The following is a 22,316-nucleotide window of genomic DNA, read 5'->3' as shown; positions in this document are numbered from 1 at the left end:
CCCCCAACCGGGGGTGGTGGGCTGGGGGGGGGGGCAGTGGGCTGGGCTGAGGCTCCCCCTGCCCCGCTTTGGGTCTAGGGGAGAAATGAAGAAGCCAACTTGGTAGGCGGCTGCTGCGGCACGTTGGTTTGTTTTATTGGGGCTCAAATATCTGGCTTAATTTGGAGATAAGCCTCGTTTTGTTGGAGGATAAATCTGTTGAGAAGGGGTTTAACTGTTGAAATGCTCCCTCTTTCTGGTGCAAATGGGAAGATTGCTTTTCAAAGTGCTTTTTTCCTGGGAGCTGTCACTTGAGCAGAATCCTGTATTTATTTCAGGCAGAACGGCACATTGTTTTATAAATATCTTTTCTGTAGTTTCAACATAGCTGCTGGTTGTTGTGTTTCTTATATAATGCCACCCGAGATCTGTCTGACTATCTTACGTTTGCTTTACTGTTCACTCCTCTCCCATTACCGTTCAGGTTTTCCTGCATAAAGTAAAACCCTCGGGGGAATAAATCAGCGGTGCTTATTTAAACAGACCGCAACTTGAAGAAAATACTCGCGTTTTTGGAATATCCTTTGCCATCCGCCAGTCGCGTTTCCTACGTCGTTTGAAAACATCGATAAGTAATTTTTATAAGTGATCACTTTTCCGCACGGCTCTGCGAGCTTAGCGTTGAGCCTTTGATGTCGGGTGAGGTGGGTTCCTCTGCTTCTGCCTGCTTTGGTGAACTGTCTAAAAACGCTGTGCCTTTCTCCCTGCCTTCTCCGTTTTTCAGATGTGCCCTACTTTGGATATTCCTGCATTGAATGTCTGAGGAGCTCCAGCCGATCCTGAGCCATGTCGCAGATGTTGCACATAGAGATTCCCAACTTCGGGAACACCGTTCTGGGCTGCCTGAACGAGCAGCGGCTGCTGGGGCTGTACTGCGATGTCTCCATCGTGGTGAAGGGCCAAGCCTTCAAGGCACACCGGGCGGTCCTGGCCGCCAGCAGCCTCTACTTCCGAGACTTGTTCAGTGGGAACAGCAAAAACGCCTTTGAGCTGCCGGGTACCGTCCCCCCCGCTTGCTTCCAGCAGATCCTCTCCTTCTGCTACACCGGGAAGCTGACCATGGCGGCGAGCGAGCAGCTGGTGGTGATGTACACGGCGGGCTTCCTGCAGATCCAGCACATCGTGGAGAAAGGGACGGACTTGATGTTCAAGGTCAGCTCTCCCCACTGTGACTCTCAGACCACCATGATCGAAGACCCCAGCTCGGAGCCGCAGAGCCCCTGCAACCAGCTGCAGTCGGCCTCGGCGCCCTATGTCATGTCCCCCTCCATGCCCATCCCGCTCCTCACACGTGTCAAACACGAGAACCTGGAGCTGCAGGCGGCTGCCCTCTCCGGCCTGCCCGGCAAGCGGCCCCTCGAGCCCGGCACCCGCGAGGGGGCTGGCGGCGGCGGCCCCAACACGGGACCCCTGAAGCTCTCCCGCGTCTCCTACTATGGGATGCCCAACCTGGCCACTCTCATCCCCAACGTCCAGCAGGTCCAGTACTCACAGGGGGAGCGGACGAGCCCCAGCGCCAGCAGCATTCCCACCACTGACAGCCCCACCTCCTACCACAATGAGGAGGACGAGGAGGACGACGAGGCATATGACACCATGGTGGAGGAGCAGTATGGGCAGATGTACATCAAATCCTCCGGAGGCTACTCTGGTAATGGATGGTCTCTCATCTTGGGTTTTCTGCTCTCCTTGGTCCTTCTCCAGCCGACACGGGTAGTTTGGGGCTTGTGCGTCTAGTTTTTGTCTTCGGGGGCTTCGTTTAGTTTATTTATGTAGCATGGTGCGGAAAGTGATGCACGTGGTGAGCTTGTGCTGGTGTCCAGGTGTGGCAGGGGCAGGTCCTCCGTGTTGGGCTGTGTCCCCAGTCTTCAGGCGAGAGGCTGTGTCAGCCGCCAGGGCTGGCTTAGCCCTTCGCTTTTTGGCTGAGGCTGCCGTGAGGAGCCTGGTGGTTATGGGAGCCGTGGGGTGGTGACACCCATCCCGTGGTGGTGGCTGAGCTCCCCTGCCATGGGTTGTCCAGGAGGGACAGTCCCCTGTGGGGAGGGAAGCGTCAGCCCTTGCCGGCCCAGCGGCGCTTAGGTGGTCGGTCTGTGAGTTAGTCTTCAGCGAGGTGCAAGGCACATTCCTTCTGTCCTGGCTTTTTAGAATAAAAATTTTGTAAGTGTCATGAACATCTGACATTTGGAGGAAGGGAGAAAGACATCACATAAATCATTATTTATGATGTAAATCACAAATATGGTCCCCCTAGGGGGAGGTGCCCGGCTGGGTTGCGGGTGTGCCTGCATCCCGCGCAGATGAAGCTCGCAGCATCGCGTGCAGAGGCTCGGCTTTGGCACAGCGGCTGCCCCGTCAGAGCTGCAGGTGTCTGTGGTGGCAGCTTTGATCCACGGGCGCTCCCCAGGGAGGGACATCTTCCCGCCTGCTCTGGCTGCACGGAGCATCCTCCTGCCTGGAGCCACTTTCCCTGCTATGGTTCCGCGCTGAAATTGCTGGACTAATTTTGCAAATATTTAACTCTCAATTGTTGAAGAGCTGGCATGCTTTCCTCAAAGCCGTTTGATTTTATTCTTAAATGAGGGAGACGATTTGACAAATACAACCATTTCTGTTACTTAAAGCCAGGCTTTCCCTAATACTGAGAACGAGCTCATCCCCACACACCATCCCATCCCATCCCATCCCATCCTATCCCATCCCATCCCATTGAGCCTGGTGTCCCCTTGGTGTGTCCCTCTGCCAGGTCAAAAGCAGACAAGCAATATTTTCCAAGCATTTTTACCAAGCTGTTTGCAAAAGGGGGAAAGCATACTAACCAGTGTTACTATTTTAATATTAGAAATATTTGCTGAGAAAAGCGCATGAGCCAGTTGTTGAAAATGAGCCTGAAGAGCCTCTCTCCTCTGTCTGCCGCGCTTCAGGTCCCAGTGGTCCATACTGGGTGGGCAAGGAGGAGTGGGATCAGGGGATGGGGACAAGGTCAGGGTGTGCTCCACGGCTGCCCACCCAGCAGGAGCTGGGAGGGGTTGGACGGATCAGAAATCAGGCTGCTTTCCCGCACACCGCTTTTGGGTTTATATTGCTTTGCGCTTCCCCGCTGTAGAGCATGCTGTGAGTAATGTGGGTTTGCCGTCGGCGCCAGGGCTCGCGGCGTTATTCCTCAGAGCAATGGGATTATACCCTTGGACATGGTGTTTTCCTTCCCTGCCACGGGACCAGTTCAGGCAGTAACAAAACAAAATTAATTCAAGAGGCAAGGGCAGGGCCAGCCCCGGGACGGTGCAGGCAGCAGCTATTAGGCTGTACCTAATTCTTGTGGTGCAGGAGTCATCCCGGTGGGAAAAGTGAAAATACAAGCAGCTTTCTGGGATGTCACTGGAGATGCTGCAGCCGTCCAGCCCTCGCACCGGAGCCGGGCATCCCGCAGTGAAGTTTTCCTGCTTGGTTTCTGTAGGGGGAAGACTTGAACCGCGTCGTGATGCTGAGGCAGGGGCCAGGCAGGGAGGAGGCAGGTCAGGAGCACCAGCCCCGCTGTAAGGCTGTAATATACCACATTTCTGCTAAAATACCTTGTCCGCACCAGCACATTTCAAGGGAGTTTCCTGTTTTAAATAAGCCAGCTATAGTATCAGGCTTCCTGCAAAAGAAGGCACACAAAAAAGAGATTAAAAAAAATAAAACCTAAGCTATTCCATTATGGTTTGGACTTGTACAGCTAACTGTGTTTTAATTACTCGGGATAAACTGTACCCTCAAAAGGTGCAGAATAATAAAACCATAAGATGGAAGAGAGAAGCCAGCTAATCCTGCTCCTGGCATGTAGATCCCGACAGCCTTACAAAGGCCTGGGGGAGGGGGGAGCCCTTTAAAATAGTGATTGCCAACGTTTCCAAGAGCCCCGTTTATAAAAACAAAAACAAAGCCAAAGAAGAGCGCAGCAGTGAAGCCCTGAATTTCAGAGGGTTGGTTTTTTTTTTCCTTCCTCCTTCCTTTTTTCTCTGTTCTTTCATTTCCCGGATGAAGTGTTGACTGAGCTAATGCTGGCGAGCATGTGGTAGGGCACTGGTGGCTGATGCTCTTTGCTTCCCTTGAGCATCACCCACCACTCCCAAGGCCGGGGCAGGGGAAAGGTGCTCAGCAGGACCCTGCCAGGCCTGGGGGTGGGGGTCACAAAGCCTCTTCTTGCCCCAAGACTTTTTAAAATTTATTTTTGTTCACCCCTTTTTAATAGTCAGTACTGTGGTGAATCTCCAAAGTCGGGATCAGGGATGCATCTGCAAAGCCGGGATCAGAGAGGCAAGGAGCACATCACCACCTTGGCCAAGGGTTTGCTGGTGGAAGAGGGGTGCAGAGGGGGTCTGGTTGCACGATGTGCCTCCTGCAGTGGTGGCACTGGGGTGATGGACCACCACAAATGTCAGACCTGCAAAAGGAGCAGCAGATAAATGAAATTATAAACCCAGTCTCAAATGTGGGCTGATGGGAGGGTGAGGTTTAGGTGTCGGTAGACAGGGCACCGGCTTGCAGAGGGATGTAGGAAAAGGTGCCTCAGCTCCCACCAGCCGCTGGCCATGCTTGGTGGCTGCGGTGTCACCGCCGCCATCCCTGTCTCCGCCTGCTGCTGCGGCAGGCTGCGAGCATGGAAAATGGCTCCTTATTTTATAACTGGGTCTGGTTGTGGAGAACATGTGGGCCTTGAGGACATGAGTGAGACTTAATGAGGTTTCTAGCATCTGATCTGAAGAACGCACAACTCCAGAAAATATTAAACAAAAGCAAAGTATTTTTATCCTTGTTAATTACAGCGTCGTGGGCCTGATCTGAAGTGGGTTTCAGCAGGACTTGCAGATGCTCGGCGTTTTTCTGCACTGAACCGCGTTCTTGTCAGTCAGCTTGCTGCTTAGCAGATGCAGTTAATTTAATTTTGACAGGCGCAAGCGAAGTTGCACGAGGGTCCGTCCTCCTCCCCTGCTCCTGCTGCACTAGTTTGCAGGGGAGAGGAAAAATCTTTATGCAGCAAATGGCTGGAATGTAAAGGCTGGACTTTAAAGTTACGAAATCCTGAACTGACAAGAGCACACTTCATTAAAAATTCATCTAAAATAGCCATTATAGAATAGTTGTGGTAATTAGCTGAGAGAATAGTTTTCTCTCCTGGCCTCTGATTCCTGACAGTAAGGAAAGAGGGCAAGAAACAACCCAGAATCCATAATGAGCAACTCCGTGCAGCATCCCGAACTGAGCCTGGGAATGACACGCTGCAACGATGTAAATCACAGCTTGCGACACCTGATAATTGCAGCTGTAATAAAGTAGCTGTTCTAACCGCGGGAATAGCGATGTGATCCTGCGAGGACGAGTGCCGTGCGGTGCCAGTCCGACAGTGCTGCACACGGAGGGATGCTGGCCAGCAAAGAGCTGGCGTTTTTGTAGGAAATAATATGGTCGAGCAAGGATGCCCTGTTTATTCCCCAGAGCACTTTTCCTTGGGCTTTTTGCTGAGGGTTTCAAACAGCCCTACTGCTGGAAGAACCAGTGTGCCGACGGGAGACGGCCGGCGCCAGCATCACCCATCCTGCGTGGGGACCAGTGGTGCTGAGCAGCGGGAGGAAGGCAGAACCCACGCCAGGGGTGCTCAGCCTCTGGCCTTTTTTGGCATTAAATTTCCAGTCCCGGTTTTCTCACCATAAAACACAGATGTTTAATTTTAGGCTGGCAGATGTTTCACTCCTGGCTGAGATCTGAAGCAAAGGCAAGATAGGGGTATTTATAAACCAGTAATATTTTTACTATACTAATTCCAGATTACCTCCCTGTATAAATAGGTCACAAATCAAATCTCTGCATCCCAGTACGTTGTTATAAATGTACTATTTGTAAAACATAAACTATCCTGATTGGGACTATGTCATATATCTGTCCCGTGGTGTGTGTGTGTGTCCCCTGTGGTACAGGTTTACACACACAGGCGGATGCTGGTGATGCCAGGGCTGGGGCAGGGATGCTATTTTTGGGGTAATCCCACTGCCAGTGGAAAATAGGCTAATGGGATAAAAATGTTTGTAAAATATTGCTGTTTGAAAAGAGACTTCTTTTCAATGTAGAGAACGAAGGGGAGAATTATCCATGCGTTTGCATACGTGGTGGCTGGTGGTGGAGCAGGTGGAACTGGTTTTGCAACCCTTAGGGTGGACCAGGGCTCGTGACTTGCAGTTTCATGCTGGAGCTCTGTAAATGTTAACTTTTGGGTGAGGGACCATCCCTCTGATCTTTCTGTATCTCATTCCTAAAATGGAAAAAAGTTGTTTCTTACCCACGGGAGTATGTTGAAGTTTATATGTGGTAAATGGTGAAGCAGAGAACCCAGACTGGTGAGAACTGGGGGTTCACGAGTAATTTTGAAGCCCTGGTGTTTGAATTGTTGGGAACTAAGGAAATAAGTGAAGACTGGTGCCAGGTGTGCGGCCAGAAAATCCCAGCGCTGCCAGCCCCTCAGCACCTGCCGGAGCACCTTGTTGCCCATCACCGATGAGGGTCAGTGGGAGCTGTGCAGGGCTCAGCACCTCTGGTCCCAGGCACCTCGGGTGGGATGTGCAGATGTGCAGCTGTCTTGGCATCACCAAAACCATGGTGGGCTCAGCACATGTAACGGACCCCTGGGCCGGATGGTACCTCTGAGCCGGATGGTATGTTTTAGGGACAACGAAGACATGTGCCCCTAGTGTCACGCAAAACCCGGAGCCATGGATTAATTCCCACAACTCCAGTTTTCCTCAGAGTGGGGACCGGTGAGTTGGTTTGAGGCTGCTGCTTCAGCCAGAAAACCTGGGATATTTCCCGTTATGGACCACTTGTTGCCAGCTGCAGCATCCATGTAAGTTTGGGATGAAAACACATATCTGAATAAATAAAACATACCAGTGTTTGGCTGGCAGCTCCCGTTGCTTCCTCTGTAATGATTTCCTGCCCCTCTCCGCTAGCTGGTAGGCTCCTTTCTTGGTCGAGAACAAAACTGTATTAAACAATACTTCACATTGTTTGCCCTTTCATTCAAAGGGAAGGAGCCGCTGCTCTCTGAAGATACAAATTAATTAGAAGCGAATACTATCCTGTTCTTCAGAGCATAAAGGCCAAACAGACGGGCTTTCTTTGAAAACATGGGACCAAAGTGTCTCTTGTATCCTGCTTCTTTACATAACCGATGGCTATCTGTTGAATTGAGGTGGCACTGAAAGGCCGAAATCTTTGGTCGTTTTTGTTTAGTATCGTTGAATTTGTGCTAGTGCTTTAACGGCAACAAAGTCCAAAAAATGATTCATGCCTGTGTTTAATAAGAGTTTTACAGACAGCGAGCCAGAGGGACAGATGTAACCAAAATAGAATAGTGGGATTGAGTTACCCTTGGTCTTTTTAGCCTGAATTTTAGCTTGTTTTATGAAGTATTTGATTTCACAGGAAGAAATGTAAACTTCTTGATGGCTCTGTGTGTAGGAAGCGAAATGTCTTCCAAAGCAAAGAGTTTCTGCAAGGCAGGATTGTCACCAACCAGCGCAGCAGCATTGTCTTCCTGAAAAGCTGCTTTTCTTTCAGGGAAGAGGTTTGACACCAAATCCTTCAACAATTTTTCCAGGAGGGCAGCATGAACACGATGCTTGTGCCGATCTTTCTCTTGCCTGCCTCATTACTGCTACCTTAGGGTTTCTTTGCCCAAATATTGTTCCTTACTGAATGTTTGCCTATGGAAAGTGGTGGAGCAGGTAGGTTTGTCCTTGTCCGCTGTAGCTGTTTGCTACTTGGAGGTGTTTAATTTCTCCGGTGACAGCAGCCCTGATGGAGAAGCAGGCAGGAGGGCACGGCTGATGGCCGTTCAAGTCTGAGTTCTCTCCTGTTCCCTTTACAGCAATATCAGGTCACAAGCTGTGAGGACCTTCTCCTGCCTCTCCTGCTCTGAACTCTGTCTCATTTCGGGTATTGATTGCAACTGCTTTCACTGGAGACCCACAGCCTTTATATCGCTTAAAAAATAAGAAACTGAGAATCTGCCCAGCTTCCCTTCAGCAGCTTGTCATCTGCTGGTTTTTAGGTGGTGATGAATATCGTGGGCGCTTTTGACCTGAGTCATTAGTTAAGGGTAAAAATGAAATATTAAAAATGCAGTTTTGCACAGCCTGGGTGGAGCGTCGTGCTCGGGAAGGGCTGGGATGGTTTCCCTGCTCCCGCCGGGCAGCTGAAGCGGTGACTCCGTGGAGAGCCCAGTGCTGCTGAATGCTCACCCTGACGAGCTGCCTGCAATTAGTAGGAGCCCCGTGCACGGGCACGGCCTCATCCTCACCTGCCCTGTTGTCTGACGGCTCAGGGATGTGCATTTAGCACAAAAAACTGTTGTCAAATTCTGTTTTACCCCTAATAGCATCATTCACCTACCTTCTGTTGCTGCTACTGAGGACCTTGGATGCCCCAGGCTCGTGTGTGGTGTATATATAATTTTACCTTTTAGTTCAGCTTGGGTGTAACCTGCAGAGGACTCTGGGGGGGGAGCCGGCTGTGGTGTCCCACCTCCTGTTTCCTCTCCCCTTGAGATCTGCATTTATTTTGCCATGGCCCTCGTGCTGCAGCCTGCCTTGGTGACCGTGCCTTGCCAGAGCCGAAAATCCTGGGAAGGACAGCAGAGTGGGGCCCCCTGGGTCTTGGTGCCCCCAAACCCGGTGCCCCTCTGCTTTTGATTTCTGTAAGCTGGAAAATACTAGTATTAAATTGGATATACTCTGTTTATTGCTCTTTGAAAGCATCAGAAATACAGCAGGTCTTCGAGATGCTTCCTCTGCCTGAGCAGAAGATTACTCCTGTCTCCAAGGAGAGGGTGCCAGGATGCTTGGGAGCGCTATTCAACAGGGAAATACTGCAGCTGGTGAAAAATTGGTATGTCAGGGGGACTGCACATCAGCCCTACAGAGCCCTGCCACTTTGCGTGAAGAATCGGCCAAGAGAAGTTGGTTTAAAACCATTGCGTGAACGGTTCTGCTGCTGTTTGGTCCTTAAGCGCTGAAGGAAAGGCTCCTCTGCTGCGGTGCGGCTCCACGAGCAAGGGGCATCCTCCTGGCATGCCGACTTTTTAGGGAAGGAGGGAGCAATGAGGGTGGGGATGCTCCCAGCCCCGTGCCTGCGATAGGATGCCACGGCACAGCACGGCGTCGTGGGGCATGTCCTAGTTAGAACACTGCTCCCATTGTACGGGAGCCATCGCCCTTTGGTTACTGCAGCAACAAGTCTGCAAAACTTGTTATTTTATCTAGAGAGAGGAAAAGTGCCCCCCAGAACACCGAAATAATTGCAGGAAAAGACATCTCTTGAGTAGGAGACATTTTGAGTTCAGAAACACTAATTGCTGGGGGTTTTTCTTCTCTCCGTATTCACAGATATTGAAGCACGGAGCTGGCTTTGATTTTATGTGTGGCACTTGCCACATTATCAGAAAGCTTGGGGGGAAAAAAGATGGAGCGTTGTAGCGCTGGGCTACAATTCAGAACTGTAACTGCTCCCACTACGTCCCCGTGCAGCTGGAGTTGATGTACACCCATGTCAGTCCTCTTTTGCTGTCAAAAATCATCATTTTAAGCAAGCCTCTGGACTTGCAACTGTAAATGTGCTTTAGGAAGTGCTGGGTGCTGGCAGGACAGCTGAGTTCTTCCAGCTTTTCAGTGTTACCGGTTGCTGATGGGCAGTGGTGGACTCCGGGGGTGGCACGCTGGGGCGAGTCCCAGCTGCACCCTGGCAAAACATGGTGATTTGGGTTTGAAGCCGCAGCTTACTAATATTTTTTTGACTGGTTGGTTGGGCTTTCTCTCGTTGTAGAGAGGACATGTTAGCCTGCAAGAGGCAGAGTAAGGACAAGGCGCTTGGGAGAGTGAGTTGAGCTTGCAGCAGGTGGCTGGTGGGTGCCATCCCTGGGGAAGGCTATGATGACCTTTCTCGGTGCAGTGGGTCTCTGCAGAGTCTGGTTTTTCACTTCAGCAGGGAAGAAAAAAATCAGGGGGAGCAGTTACAGTGCTGATGCAGGTATTTGTCAGTCTAGTGCCTGTTTTGGAAACCCCCGGTGAAGTAACCTGCCGTTCTTCTGGGAGCATTTGGGGAAGCCAGCTCCGTATGCTGCACTTGCACAACAATGCCAGCTGTGCAGAGTTGCCCATTTTCATAAATGATTAACTTAGGAAAAGTTAAAGCATAATTAGATTCTAAGAATCCCTCTCACAGAACCTGAATGTGCATATGAGACCGCTGTGGTAGATGATGGGGGAGACCAGGGGATCTTTCCGTGCTTTCAGGTGGCATCTGCCCTGCATTCCCGTAGCCCTAGCGAAGGGTTGTGCTTCTGGAGGGAGGAATATTTCCAGCATCTATGTGAAAAAGTCAAAATCTGACCTTCTGTTAATGTTGTGCCTGCATAATAACCTGTTTTAATGGTTTTCCCTTTTAATTTTGAAGTTGCTCAAGAGAAGCCAGAGCAGATCCCACTGGAGAACCGTTCCTGTGTCCTCATACGACGGGATCTAGTTGCTCTCCCAGCCAGTCTTATCAGTCAAATCGGATACCGTTGCCACCCAAAACTCTACTCGGAGGGAGATCCTGGAGAGAAACTTGAGCTTGTTGCAGGTAACGAGGGGGTAACTTTGCTTTGCTTGAGAGCGCCTGGGGATCGCTGATATTTCCCTTCCTGAAACATGTTCTTCATCTTGCTTGCACCATTGCTGGAGTCATGCATCTGGTGTGCCCTTGCCATGCCTTTCTGGATTATTCATTCACCAATCATCTTTTTAAAAGTTCTAAGTTTCCTTTAATTTGCTGATAGAAAAATGTGTCATTAACAGGATTTATTCAATTGAATTAATTTAGCATTTTAATTGAATTCTCCAGCTTGTGTTCTTCCTGACTGGTGTGGGCTGCATCGCAATTGTGTTTTGATTTAGATGCACAGATCTAAAAAAAAAAAGCCAATGGGGAAAAAAACCCACCCTATCGCATTATAAGATTTATAAAGCAATGGAGATAAAATTTGTGTCAGTGAAGAAGCTTTGAAAAGCCTGCAGAAGATTTTTAAAACCTGGGTGCGTTACTAAATGGTCAAACACTGCAGTGGGAAGGAAGAGAAGGAATTGGGTTTGGTCCTTTCTTCTATCTCCATTTCCATTTTGAGGGGGGGGAATTTATAATAATGGGAGAATTCACTCCTTCTCTATCAAGGATTTATGGCCAACTTGAGGGGGAAGATGGTGCTGTTTAGCTCTTAATGATACTGGTGGTGCCAGAGCTGGATAAAGAGTGCAGTCTGGTAGCTGTGAAACAGTGGCCGTGCCAGCCTGCAGCCTGGTAGCCTGAGAGCTGCACGGGAGGCGCATGTTTGACCGGAGAGTCCAGGTTAAATTCTAGTTTCAATAATTATATTCTGCTTTTTTAAGTTTCCCCCAGCTTCACTTTGCTGCAGTGGTCTCTCAGCTCACAGCCATGCTGTTGTGTTTTCCCTGGGATGCAGCACTGTTGGGATGGAGCGATCTTTGCACGACAGCCCGTAGCGGCAGCCTGGGCAGGGAGGTTTAATTAATATCTATCAAGCCCTTGGTACAAAAAGGATGTGTGGCAGTGCCATCAGCGCAAATCAGTTGTCCTTTCTGGTCCTTTATCTCTTGGTAGGTAGCATAATTTTATTTTTGTCTGTAGAAGGAATCAGGATTTCAGGGGATGCCCAGAACGGTTTCCATCTGACGGAGGATGGGGCTTTGATGGAAGTCAGAAGTAAAATGCACACGCCGCAACACAGTGTATAACCACAAGTATTTATTTTGTATCTGGAATATTCATTTTGTACCCATTTCCATTTTATGTGAGACTTCTTAAAACCATCGAGTGGTGCAGGTTATTTTCACAGTGAGAGCTGCAAATTGGCTTGAGGCAGCTCTGCTTGATTTACATTTTTCAATCTGGGGAAAAAAGTAGATTAATATCACTAACCGGTCGTGGCTGCCTGGGTGATTTTTTATTTATTAAAGTGAAGTTACCCTCGGTAGCATCTGGCGTTCCCCGTGATGGCTTACCTCTTAAAATACCGCTGCTGAAGGAAGCTAATTCCTGGCTCAAACCTGGTGAGACCCAGGAGCGGGGATGACCCCGGAGCACGCGGGAGGATCCCGCGGCAGCAGTTTTTCCCAGCTCTCCATTCAGGGTGTTTTCCTTTCCCCTCTGATGGTTTTTCATGCCATGATTCGATTCCGCAAACTTCAGCAGCTGCCTACAAGAAGGTCCTCAGCCAGCCTTGCAGCCCTGGTGGTGTGTCTGATGGATGGATGCCGTGCGTGGAAGAGAATGTGGAAAAGCCCTGGCATAAGCGGGATGGCTCGGGGATCCAGGTGGCTCAGGGATCCGGGTGGCTCAGGGATCCAGAGCAATGCTGGCTATTTTCCAGGCAGGAGGGGTGGCCTGGGCTGCCCGCGATGCCAGGGGGGCGCAGGCAGCCATCCCTGGGCAGAGGGTTGGGCTGGGGTTGCTGCTGGGTGCCTGCCCTGGCGCAGACCCTCCGGCGTGGGCTGCCCTGAAGCTCTGCCTTCATCTGGAAGATCAGGGACAATCACCTGTAGGCTTCCCTGGGAATCCAGGAGGTAATTTTATTTCTCCGGTAGATGTTTTTATATCTTGAGAACAGAGTATGTTCTGGATCTAGATACGACCCATTATTTAATCTTAATTAAAAGGAAATCCCATAACCCTCTCATATAACAGTACACTTGAAAAATAGGATGAGGTCTCCCTGCAAGCCAGTGCTGAGGCAGGAGCGGTTTGGTCTGTGGGAGCTACGTGCAATGTAGAAGGGTTTTTGATAAGTAACCTGCTGTAAAGCACTGCCAAACCCCTGGACGTCTAAAGCTGCTTTGGCAGGGGCTCCGTTTTTTTTTTTTCCCAGAGAACATCCTTGAAGGCAGCGTGTTTCAAAGTCAGCAGCTCCTGAGCATTAGAAGGAAAATTCCCTGCTCGCCGGAAGTATCCAGAGGTGATGGGCTGAGGTTTTTGGAAACTGTTAGATCTGTAGTGTAACCAAGTACCTTTTCTGTGCTAGACGGGGTTTTTTCTTTCCTTTCTAGCTGTATGTTCTACGATCTTTCACTTGAGAAAAGAAAAGGCCAATTGGATTGGGGTTTTTCTTCCTTCAGAAAGAATAAATAATCTGATCTGCACATATAAAACCACAGTATAAAGCCTTGCGCTGTGTGTATTTGCAAGAGAAAGAGAGTCCTTTCACTGAATTTCCATCAACTTCCTTTCTGTACAGATAAAATTAGGAATTATTATTACCCGGGACTTGCCAAGACCCCAAGGGAGTGCAGTAACAGTCCTTGCTAGGCTTTTCCAAAAATCCTGCCGTCCTCGTCGGGTTTTTGCAGCGGCATATGAGGAACGCAGAGTTCCTGTAGCACCCCAGCGCCCCAGCCTCAGGACCGAGCAGGAGCGGCCCCAGAGGAGCAGTTTGGTGGTGGCTCGGAGGTGATACTGGCAGCGAGGCAAGGGTTTAATTCGGAATTCTCCCTCTCCAACCCTTCCAGGCTCAGGTGTTTACATCACCCGGGGGCAGCTGATGAATTGCCACCTCTGTGCCGGTGTCAAACACAAGGTCCTTCTGAGACGTCTTCTGGCCACCTTCTTTGATCGGTATGTCCCCTTGCTCTGTGTGCCCCCGAGGGGATTGGGGTTGTTTTCTGGTGGTTTAACCATGTGAATAGATAAAGTGTCACGGGTGCTTCATCCTCTGTATGTGCTGTAATGATTTCTGTGCTTTTTCTTAATGATGCTTGAACCTGAGCAGGAGGTTTTCCAATTCCATACCTTAAAATCGCGTGATGGGGTGATCCCTCCGTAAGAACCTAAAGGGAAGAGGACAAGGCAGCAGCTGTGCCCTGGAGTCCCTGGTGTAAGGATCTTCCTTTGCCTTTCTTGCAGGAACACACTTGCCAACAGCTGCGGAACTGGAATCCGGTCCTCCACGAGCGATCCCAGCAGGAAGCCCCTGGACAGCAGGGTTCTTAATGCAGTCAAATGTAAGGAGAGAGATTTACTGCTGCTCTGTTGGAACAGCATGCCGAGAGCAAAGCCGAAACCTAAGCAGGGAAGGCCATCTCTGTTGCATAATAATGGGAGCTATATATGGTGAAATTAGGTTATAGGAAAATCTATTTATTTTTTTATTTTGCACCGTTTTGTGGGGCTCAAGTTAATTTTCGGTGGGTTTTGACAGTATCTTTAATATAAAACATTATTGCTACTTGACTGGTTTGCTATATTTTAAAGCCCTGATTTTGCAGTTAATTATTTTACTGGTAGGTTCTCTAAGAAGGAAATTGAAATTATGTTTTTGGCAATGCCCAGAGCTTGAAACCACTGAAACGGGTCATGTCTGTGTGTTGGCTCTTATGCCCCCAGGCCCTGGCTGGCATTCGGATCATCCGAGTGCAGGGCTCTGCCCAGCCCCCGGGTTTACTGGGGCAGAGCATCCTCCACGCATCTTGCAGGGGTGCTCCCCGCACTGTGCTGGGAGGTGCCTTGTGGTGCCCTGGATTTTTGGGTCTTCAGCAATAAGGGGGTCCCCAGGAATCAGGGGAACCGCTGCCTGCCTCAGCATGGGCTTATCTGCTCTCCGTCTCACTGGTGGCTCACTGGTTAGTTTTACAGTCTTACTTCCTTGGAATATATTTTGTAAACTTATCTTTTTAAAAAAATACATCACATGAGAGTCCTGCTGCAAATAATTGCCTTTTAAAAAGGTTGCATGAAGCAACAGGAGCTTTTGGCTTCAACATCTGAACTGCGAAGTTCTGTGTCGTGCCAGGTGGCTCGGCTAGTCGGTCTGTCTTTCTGTAGAGCTGCTGAGCTCTGTCTCAGAGCTGGGGGTACGAAAGGTTCAGCTGTTTAACACCCCTTCTGCTGTGCTGCAGGTAAGATCCCCGGTGTCTGCATGGTTACACGGTGCCCTAACTTTAGCCAGGGCTGGGATGCGCAGGGCTGCCTGCTTCACTGTGCGTCTTTGTACCCGGTGCCTGGTGTTAATGCAAGAAAAGGAGGGGGTTGTTACTTCCATCAAGGTAGTTTAATTATTGACAGCAGGCAGCAGAAACAAACAGTTAAATAGTTGGCTCTTGCAGTCACCCCTGAATACGAAGAGCTGTTGTGAGACAAAAGGTGGAGAGTGAGGACCTGGGTGGTGGAGGAAACCCTGACGGGTTAGTGCAGCGAAGCCCATTTACCATTGGCTTGATGTACAGTGGAAAAGCAATATGTGCTCTCTCACCCCCACTGGATTCGGGATAGTAAATCTTTATGTAAATATTACCGTGCTGGAAATGAAACTCTAAGCATTTTTATTTTATTTTGAAGATTGGGAAGATAAACCTTTCCTCTCCCTAATTGTTGCTGCGCTGCTGAACTCTAGGGGCCTTCCAGCCACCCTCTGAGATCTGTAGCACGTGGAGAGAAAGGCTAAGATGCCAGATGTCCAATACAGAAAGACAAAACCACTGAAGTGTGCTGGTGGTGCTTACCCATAGCCTGTGCTCTCCTGAAACAGCCTCCCTGTTAGCAGCTTTGCCCTGGAGAGCCCTGGCTCTGGACCTTCCAGCCGTGGTCCTTGCTAAGGTTTGCAGATACCTTCAGAGGTCAGAAAGGCATCGCTGTTTCGGGACAGTGCCTACGATGTGGTGCCGTGTGTCAGGGCGTAAGATGACTTCTCACTGCCTGACCTTCCCCCTGCCCACAAGCTTTAGTTGATCATTATTCACCGTGGCAGTTCCTCGAACGTTGCTCTGTACCATCAGGTGCTTGGCCCCCACGGAGGAGCAGGGCTGCAGCCGAGGTGTTGCTGGGCTCCGGCAGGGTACGTGCCAGCTGCTGGGCTGGTGGAGGGATGCTGGAGCGGTCCATGCAGCGCCGGGTGGCTCTGCAGTGGCCGGCAGGAGGTGGGGGACAGGCAGAGGGACAGTCCTTTGGGTGGTCTCCTCTGCTCGGTCAGGAGCCGCTCTGACATTTTCCAGCCCCGCAGCTGTGCCTGCACCACCGTGGTTTTAAGAGCCCTTGATGGATCTACTGTTGAGGAGTTTGTGTTGACCTTTTCTGTGTCCATCTCTGCTTTTGGCCATCCCAGCATGTTGCGGCCGGGGGTGCCATGCTCCGGCTGGAGGCTGCATCCTGCAGGCAGGAGCCTGGTCCTCTGGGACTCACCAGGTCCCCGGGGAGCAAGTGGTCCTTCTCCAGCCCCCTTCCCCACACCACTCCGGATTTTTATGCCTTCTGCTTTTATCCCTTCTTGATTGTCTCTATTTCAAGCCGAGGAGTCCTTGCCTGTAAGTCTCTCCTTGCGAGAGCGCTGGTCCGTGGGTGAGCGTGCGCTCCGTGGCACTTGCCCACCGTAAGCCTCGTGGCAGGTCTCTAGGATGGGGCAGCGGCTCTGATCACCTTGTGCTGCTTTCGTATTGCTTTCTCTGAATCCTCAGCTCTGTGTATCCCTGTCTTTGCAGTGTATTGTCAGAATTTTGCCCCGAGCTTTAAGGAAAGCGAGATGAATGTTATAGCAGCCGATATGTGCACCAACGCCCGCCGGGTCCGCAAACGCTGGCTGCCGAAGATTAAGTCCATGCTGCCAGAAGGGATGGAGATGTACCGCACAGTCATGGGCTCCACCACAAACAGTGTCCCCCTGGATCCTGAATTCCAGCCCAACACTGCTCAGGTCTTTGAGCAGCGAATCTATGCAGAAAGGAGGAGCGATTCAGGAACTATAGTAGCCTTGAGAACTAACACGGTGAACGTAGAGCTAAGCAATGGATCCAACCAGTCCTTTGAACAGAGCGAGGATGCCGAAGGGGCTGGCTCTGTGATACAGGAGGCAGCTGCCACAGATGCTATGGCATCGGATACCCAAAGCACTCCGCAACCTTTTGAACAAGGTTCGGGTTCCTCCAGCCGGCCTGAAACTCCCGTGAGAAGACAAGATGGTACTTACGGAGGGACTTTATAAAGAGAGCAAACATTTCATGACCTATAAGGGATCTGTAATACTAAAGCTGCTTGCATGCATTACTAATACAAAACAAAAAATGTGATCAAGCCACTTACCTACTGAACTGCTACTGTTGCCTGAAAAAAATGTGATTTTTATTCTGCTTGTATTTAAAATTTATGAAGGAAATAATCGCATTCGTTATACTGTAAACGACTAGGTCTGTGGTGACCTACTTAAAAAAAAATATTGGGCTCCTTTTTTGATATTCCTGAGGTTAGTCTATAAGATTGTAGCTTTTTCTTTCTTTTTTCCTTTTTTTTTATTTTATTTTATTTTAAGAAGGGGAGGAGAAAAGCTAGCCACCCCCCCAACCACCACCACCCCCCCGTCATCACCACCCCATCCATTACTCAGCTCAGAACTAAAGCCATCGTTAACCTTGTCCTCTAAAGAAAGTTTTACCGTCACTTAACAGGAAAGCAAGGTGTGTTAGGGTACAAGTGCTGTGACTGGTGATGTTTGTCTCTAGCAGGAGGGCTCTAGCCAAGTGGGACAGGGTGGGGGAAATCGTTAAAGGCTTCTGGTGTCGGAGGGAGCCCCTCGCCGTGGGTGCTGGCGGGCAGGGTGCTGCAGGGCAGGGTGCTGCGGTGCCCAGCCACGGCCGGAGGCTGGCGGGGACTTGGTGCCGTTGTCTCGGGGAGTTTTATCCAGTTCCTGGGAGCAGGGATGGTTCCGCGGGAGTTCAGGCTTGCACGTGTTGGAAGGACTGCGTGGGATGCAGGTGGAGACCCTGGCCGGTGTTGTGGTTGTTGTCGGGTTTTTTCCCAATACGGCTGGGTTTGGGGTTTGGTTTCTCTCTCTCTCCCTCCCAGCTCCTCCTTTTCATTTGTTTCTCCTTGCTTGCACCTTCATGTCACCCGCTTGTTGGGTGAACGGGCTCGTGCACCCCACTGCACCCCACGGCAGCAGGGTGTGCGGGCAGGCGGGCCAAGTCCTGGGGCCACCTCCCCCCCTCAGCCGCCGGCGAAGGGCTTTGCAGAGGAATCTGAGCATGGAAAGCACATTGTTCCTGCTCCAAAGGGCATGGAACTGGGAGCTCTTGGCGGTGGCTCCCAGCAGCATCCGCACTGGAGCGTGGGGCAACCACCAGCGCGTGGGGCTCACCTGCTGCACCCTCCCCTCCTCCCCCGGCCAACCAGCCTCTCACTTTTTATTAATTTGGAGTCTATTGGATGCAAAAAAACTAAGGAAAAAAAAAATATTAGTTTTGTGCCCTTCTGTGAAGAGGTTTTGGGGAGGAGGAAGCATTTCTCCCCTTGCTCATCCTCCAGACAGGCCCTTTTGGGGAAAAGCCCAATGTTGAGTTATTTGTCTGTTGTTGTTGTTGAAAGCTGATGTCCCCAGGCTGTGTTGGCTTTCAGGGATCCCCCGCCGTAACCGTGATCCTTCCCGCTGACCAGGCCCTCACAGGGCGCTGGGCTGCAGCTTCGCCCTGGCTGCAGGGGGATGCTGGGCACCCACCGGGATGCTGAGGCCGGGGTGTCCCCAAGGGATGGGGACAGTGCGTGAAAGCTGCGTATGGCTTTTTTTTTTCCTTTTCTTTTTTAATTATTGATTTTACTGTGACTGAAGGGCCTGCTTTAATATTTGCAGCTTGTTCTTTAACACGTTTGGGACTATGAACAAGTGCAAGGTGCACAGAGTCACTTTTGAAGGCTACTGTGGCTGTGCTCTTCTTTCCTGCTTTGGTTCCTGAATCCAGACAGTGCTTTTTGCTCAGGGTTTTCTTCCTTCTTTGTATTTCCACTGGGAAAGGGAGAGCGGGGAGAGGATAACCCAACTTTTGGCTGTTTTGTTTTCTTTGATACTTGAAGCAGTTTTTCGCATTGGAGTAACAAAGCTGCCTGGCACTTCACCTGTTCCACTGCTCCTTGCCCTGAGAAAAAAAAATAAAATTGATGATGGGGTGGTTTCTGCCTCACATCTTGCACAGCTTGTCTTGGGCGGACTACGGTGCCCCGGAGCGGGTGCACTGCTGGCAGCGGTGGCATGGGGCTGGCGTGGGTGGTGGCATGATGAGCTGGTGCGGAGGTGTGCGATGCTTTGGAGTAGTGGGGACGAGCGCAGCCGGCGGCTCTATTTGCACTTTACCCAGATCAGCAAACAAAACTCATGCTCTTGGTGAAGCCTGGAGCTGGTGCCGCTTCTTCCCAGCCCGGCAGCACCGCGGGAGAATGCTCCTTCTGTGCGGTGATGCCCGGCAGTGCTTGCTGTGCTGGGGGGCATATGGCCAGAGGAGAAGTGTGAGCAGGGGATGTACCAGGGACCACAGGGCTGAGCTTGGGGTGGGCTTCTTCCCCAGCCACCCCCAAGGAGAAGGAGCAGTCCGGTTCCTTGGCCCTGGGGCTGTCCCCATCCCCCTGGGAGCAGCTGCTGGGGGACCAGCTCTTGGGCAGCTTGGCTGGATTGGTGGGGCTCAGGGGGTCAGTTTTGGCTGAGGACCCCCCCAGCCCCCTGTTGCCTCCCCAAAACTTTGGGGTTGCCCAAACTTTGAGGCAAGCTGGGAGCGGATCTGGGTGTCGGAGATCAAAAGTTGTCCCTTCTGTGTGTGTCTGTGCGCATATTATATATATATATATGTATGTGTGTATATATATATAATAAAAGATATCACAAAGGATTCCTCCTCCTTTTTGGCGCTTGCTGGGGTTTGGTGAGCGTGCCGAGCCCTCCCGCCGGGATTTGATGTTGGCTGTAGGGATGAATTTGGACCAAACCCGCACCCAGACAGACGGCCCTGCCAGGCCGGGGGGGGCAGCAGCAGCAGTACTTGAATGGCTTAGGACAGAGAGTCTGGAGAGAGTCAAGTTGCACAGTGAAAATATATATTTTTATACCTAGCACAACTTCCTGTATATTTTGGGGGTTTTTTCTTTCTTTTTTTTTTCTTTCCTTTTTTTTTTTTTATTTGGGTTTGTTTGTTTAATTAATTATTATTACTAGGAAGGCAAACTTCTAAAATGTGAAGGGCGTTGGGTTTTTCCTTATCTGGTAGATGAGGGCAAGCATTTTGCACTAATGTTTCCTGTGTGTGGAGGATTAATGATATGTTTGAAAATGTTATATGGTGATGATTGTATTCTTCCGGGGAAAAAAAAAAAAAAAAAACAACAAAAAAAGTAACCCCTTTCAAATACTGAATGTAAGGTGAGAACAGAGCAGTCCATCGATTGTATGCGGCTTTCCTGAGTGCCTTAGAATTTTTTGATCATTTTTTCCAAGGAAAACAGATTAAGAAGATCAGATCATAACCGACTCCTTCCTCCTCTTTGTTTACGACACTATTTTAAATTATAGAATTTGGGGCTGCTTTATAATGTGAATAGGAAACTGCATTCATCTAGGTCTGACAGTGTAAAATCAAAGCATCAGTATTTATGGTATGTCTGCACCTTTATTCTTATGCTTGACTATTAGCAATATTACATGTATATTATATATCTAAAATTATACCAAGCACCTTTAAAGAAAATGGAGTGTAAGCATACAAGTTACCTGCAGCTGCCATATAGTGTAGAAGCCAGCCCCTCTCCTCCTCGTTAGCACCAATTAGCACCGCTGTCCCCAGAGCTGCTGCTTTGCAGAAGGGCTGCATGACCTTCTGCCGCTCCCCAGTGCCGCGGGTCCAGCTTTGGCCAGGGGTCGCGGTGAGCCCCCCCCCAAAGCCAAGCCCCGGTGACGTTCCCGTGCTGGTTCGGTGGCGGTGATGCCGGCGCGGGCGGGAGCTGCCCGCGGAGGGGGTTTGGGAGGAGGGATGGTGCCGGCGGTGCCAGAAGATGGGGAGCGGGGTCCTTTTTGCCACCTTGATCGTTTAATTCTTCTAACTGTGGTTTCACCCTAGAGAGCCCACCCGGGGGGACTGGGGGGTGCAGGGTCGGTGGTGGGGAGCCTGGCCGCGGGTGGCACACACTGGGGCTCCCCTCCTCTGGCTGGGCGAGGGGTTCAACCCGCCCCGGCCCCCCAAAACTGGAATTGCCCAGGGCTGAACCGGTGTTTGAGGGAGCAGAGCATCCTAAAAAACCGAGCCCTTCGCCACCAGGGTTTTGCTCAGATCGCTTGTTTTTCTGGAAATAGCTCGCCACCAGTAGGGAAGGGCCACTGGGCAACGGGGCCAAACCCCGGCCCCCTGCCTGACAGTAGATCCCCACTGCCACATTCCCAGTCCCCAGCCATCTCGGGCTTCAACTGCTGTTCATGTTGCTCCTGCTCCCTGAATCGGTCGTGCTGTGAGCAAGCGAGCCCCGAGCACAGGGAGGGGGGGTGGGAGGCGAGCGGGGGTCCCCCCAGCCCCGCTGGCCCACGGGGGGGCTGACGTCTAACGCACTCACATTGGAAACCCCTCAACTCCTCCTATGAGTTTCTTCCACTGTTAAGCATTTTGCACACAAAATTGTGATTTTTACGTCAAGGTAAAAGCCAAAACTTGCAATACTATTTTTAGCAGACAGAAAAAAAAGAAAAAAAAAAAAGAAAAAAAAAAAAAAGAAATTATAAATAAATAAAAAACAACTGAGTATAAATGTATAAATATTTTTGACTTGAAAATTTGGATGGCACTTGATTCAAATAGAACATTAATCCTTTGGACAGAATGTTTGGGAAAAAAAAGGACTTAAAGTACAAGGTTGTTTTTAAAGCGTCTTCATAGGGTATTAAGTAGTACTGTAATTCATGACTGTTAAAAATACTTTCTGTGCTGTAAGGAAATCTCACAGTACCACTGAATTATGTTCCTCAACTGTCTCAGCCACGAACGATGCTAGCTTCTTTTTTTTTTTCTTTTTTTTTTTTTTTTTTTACCGTGCATTATTCACTAGTATTTATGTGCTCTTACTCTGTATAGTTAAGACTGTTATTTTGTAGCCATGGCTGACACAATATATCAGTAGCTAAGAAAAAAGAGAAAAGATTAAGACCCCCGAGTTGGAACTGTGCTCATAGCTGTTTTCATATGAAGAAAAAAATACATATTAAAAAAAAAAAAAACAAAAACCCAATGTGATCATTAATTGTAAAACGCTTTGTAAAATTCACATTTACAAAATAATAAAGTAAATTACAATTAAAAGCTTTCACTTGCTCAGTTTTCTTTCTTTCTGGGTTGTGGCTGTTGTTAATCACAAGTGGTGTTCAATAGGATCTGGAGGGGCTCCCCATCCTGGGGCTGCTCCGAGGGACCCGGCTC

General features: G+C 50.0%; 1 protein-coding gene across 4 annotated transcripts in view; it reads left to right on the top strand.

Annotated features, from left to right (window-relative positions):
• Positions 1 to 22,102, top strand: part of NACC2 (NACC family member 2) — a 62,191-nt gene extending 40,089 nt beyond the window's left edge. For 2 of the 4 annotated variants that reach the window (XM_037399399.1, XM_037399400.1), the window contains exons 2-6: positions 764 to 1,690; positions 10,522 to 10,689; positions 13,626 to 13,731; positions 14,020 to 14,117; positions 16,587 to 17,194. In XM_037399399.1, the coding sequence (XP_037255296.1) occupies positions 826 to 1,690; positions 10,522 to 10,689; positions 13,626 to 13,731; positions 14,020 to 14,117; positions 16,587 to 17,086 (1,737 nt within the window). In that variant the 5' untranslated portion in view covers positions 764 to 825 and the 3' untranslated portion in view covers positions 17,087 to 17,194. Of the gene's footprint in view, positions 1 to 463; positions 1,691 to 10,521; positions 10,690 to 13,625; positions 13,732 to 14,019; positions 14,118 to 16,586 lie in introns of all 4 variants that reach the window. The other 2 variants (XM_037399397.1, XM_037399398.1) reach the window with 2 other exon arrangements.
• The last annotated feature ends 214 nt before the right edge of the window (positions 22,103 to 22,316 follow it).

The sequence above is a fragment of the Falco rusticolus genome, chromosome 9 (assembly GCF_015220075.1).
Source record: "Falco rusticolus isolate bFalRus1 chromosome 9, bFalRus1.pri, whole genome shotgun sequence".
NCBI classification, from domain to species: domain Eukaryota; kingdom Metazoa; phylum Chordata; class Aves; order Falconiformes; family Falconidae; genus Falco; species Falco rusticolus.
Note: the sequence above shows the minus strand (reverse complement) of the source record. Positions and strands in the feature narration are given on the sequence as shown.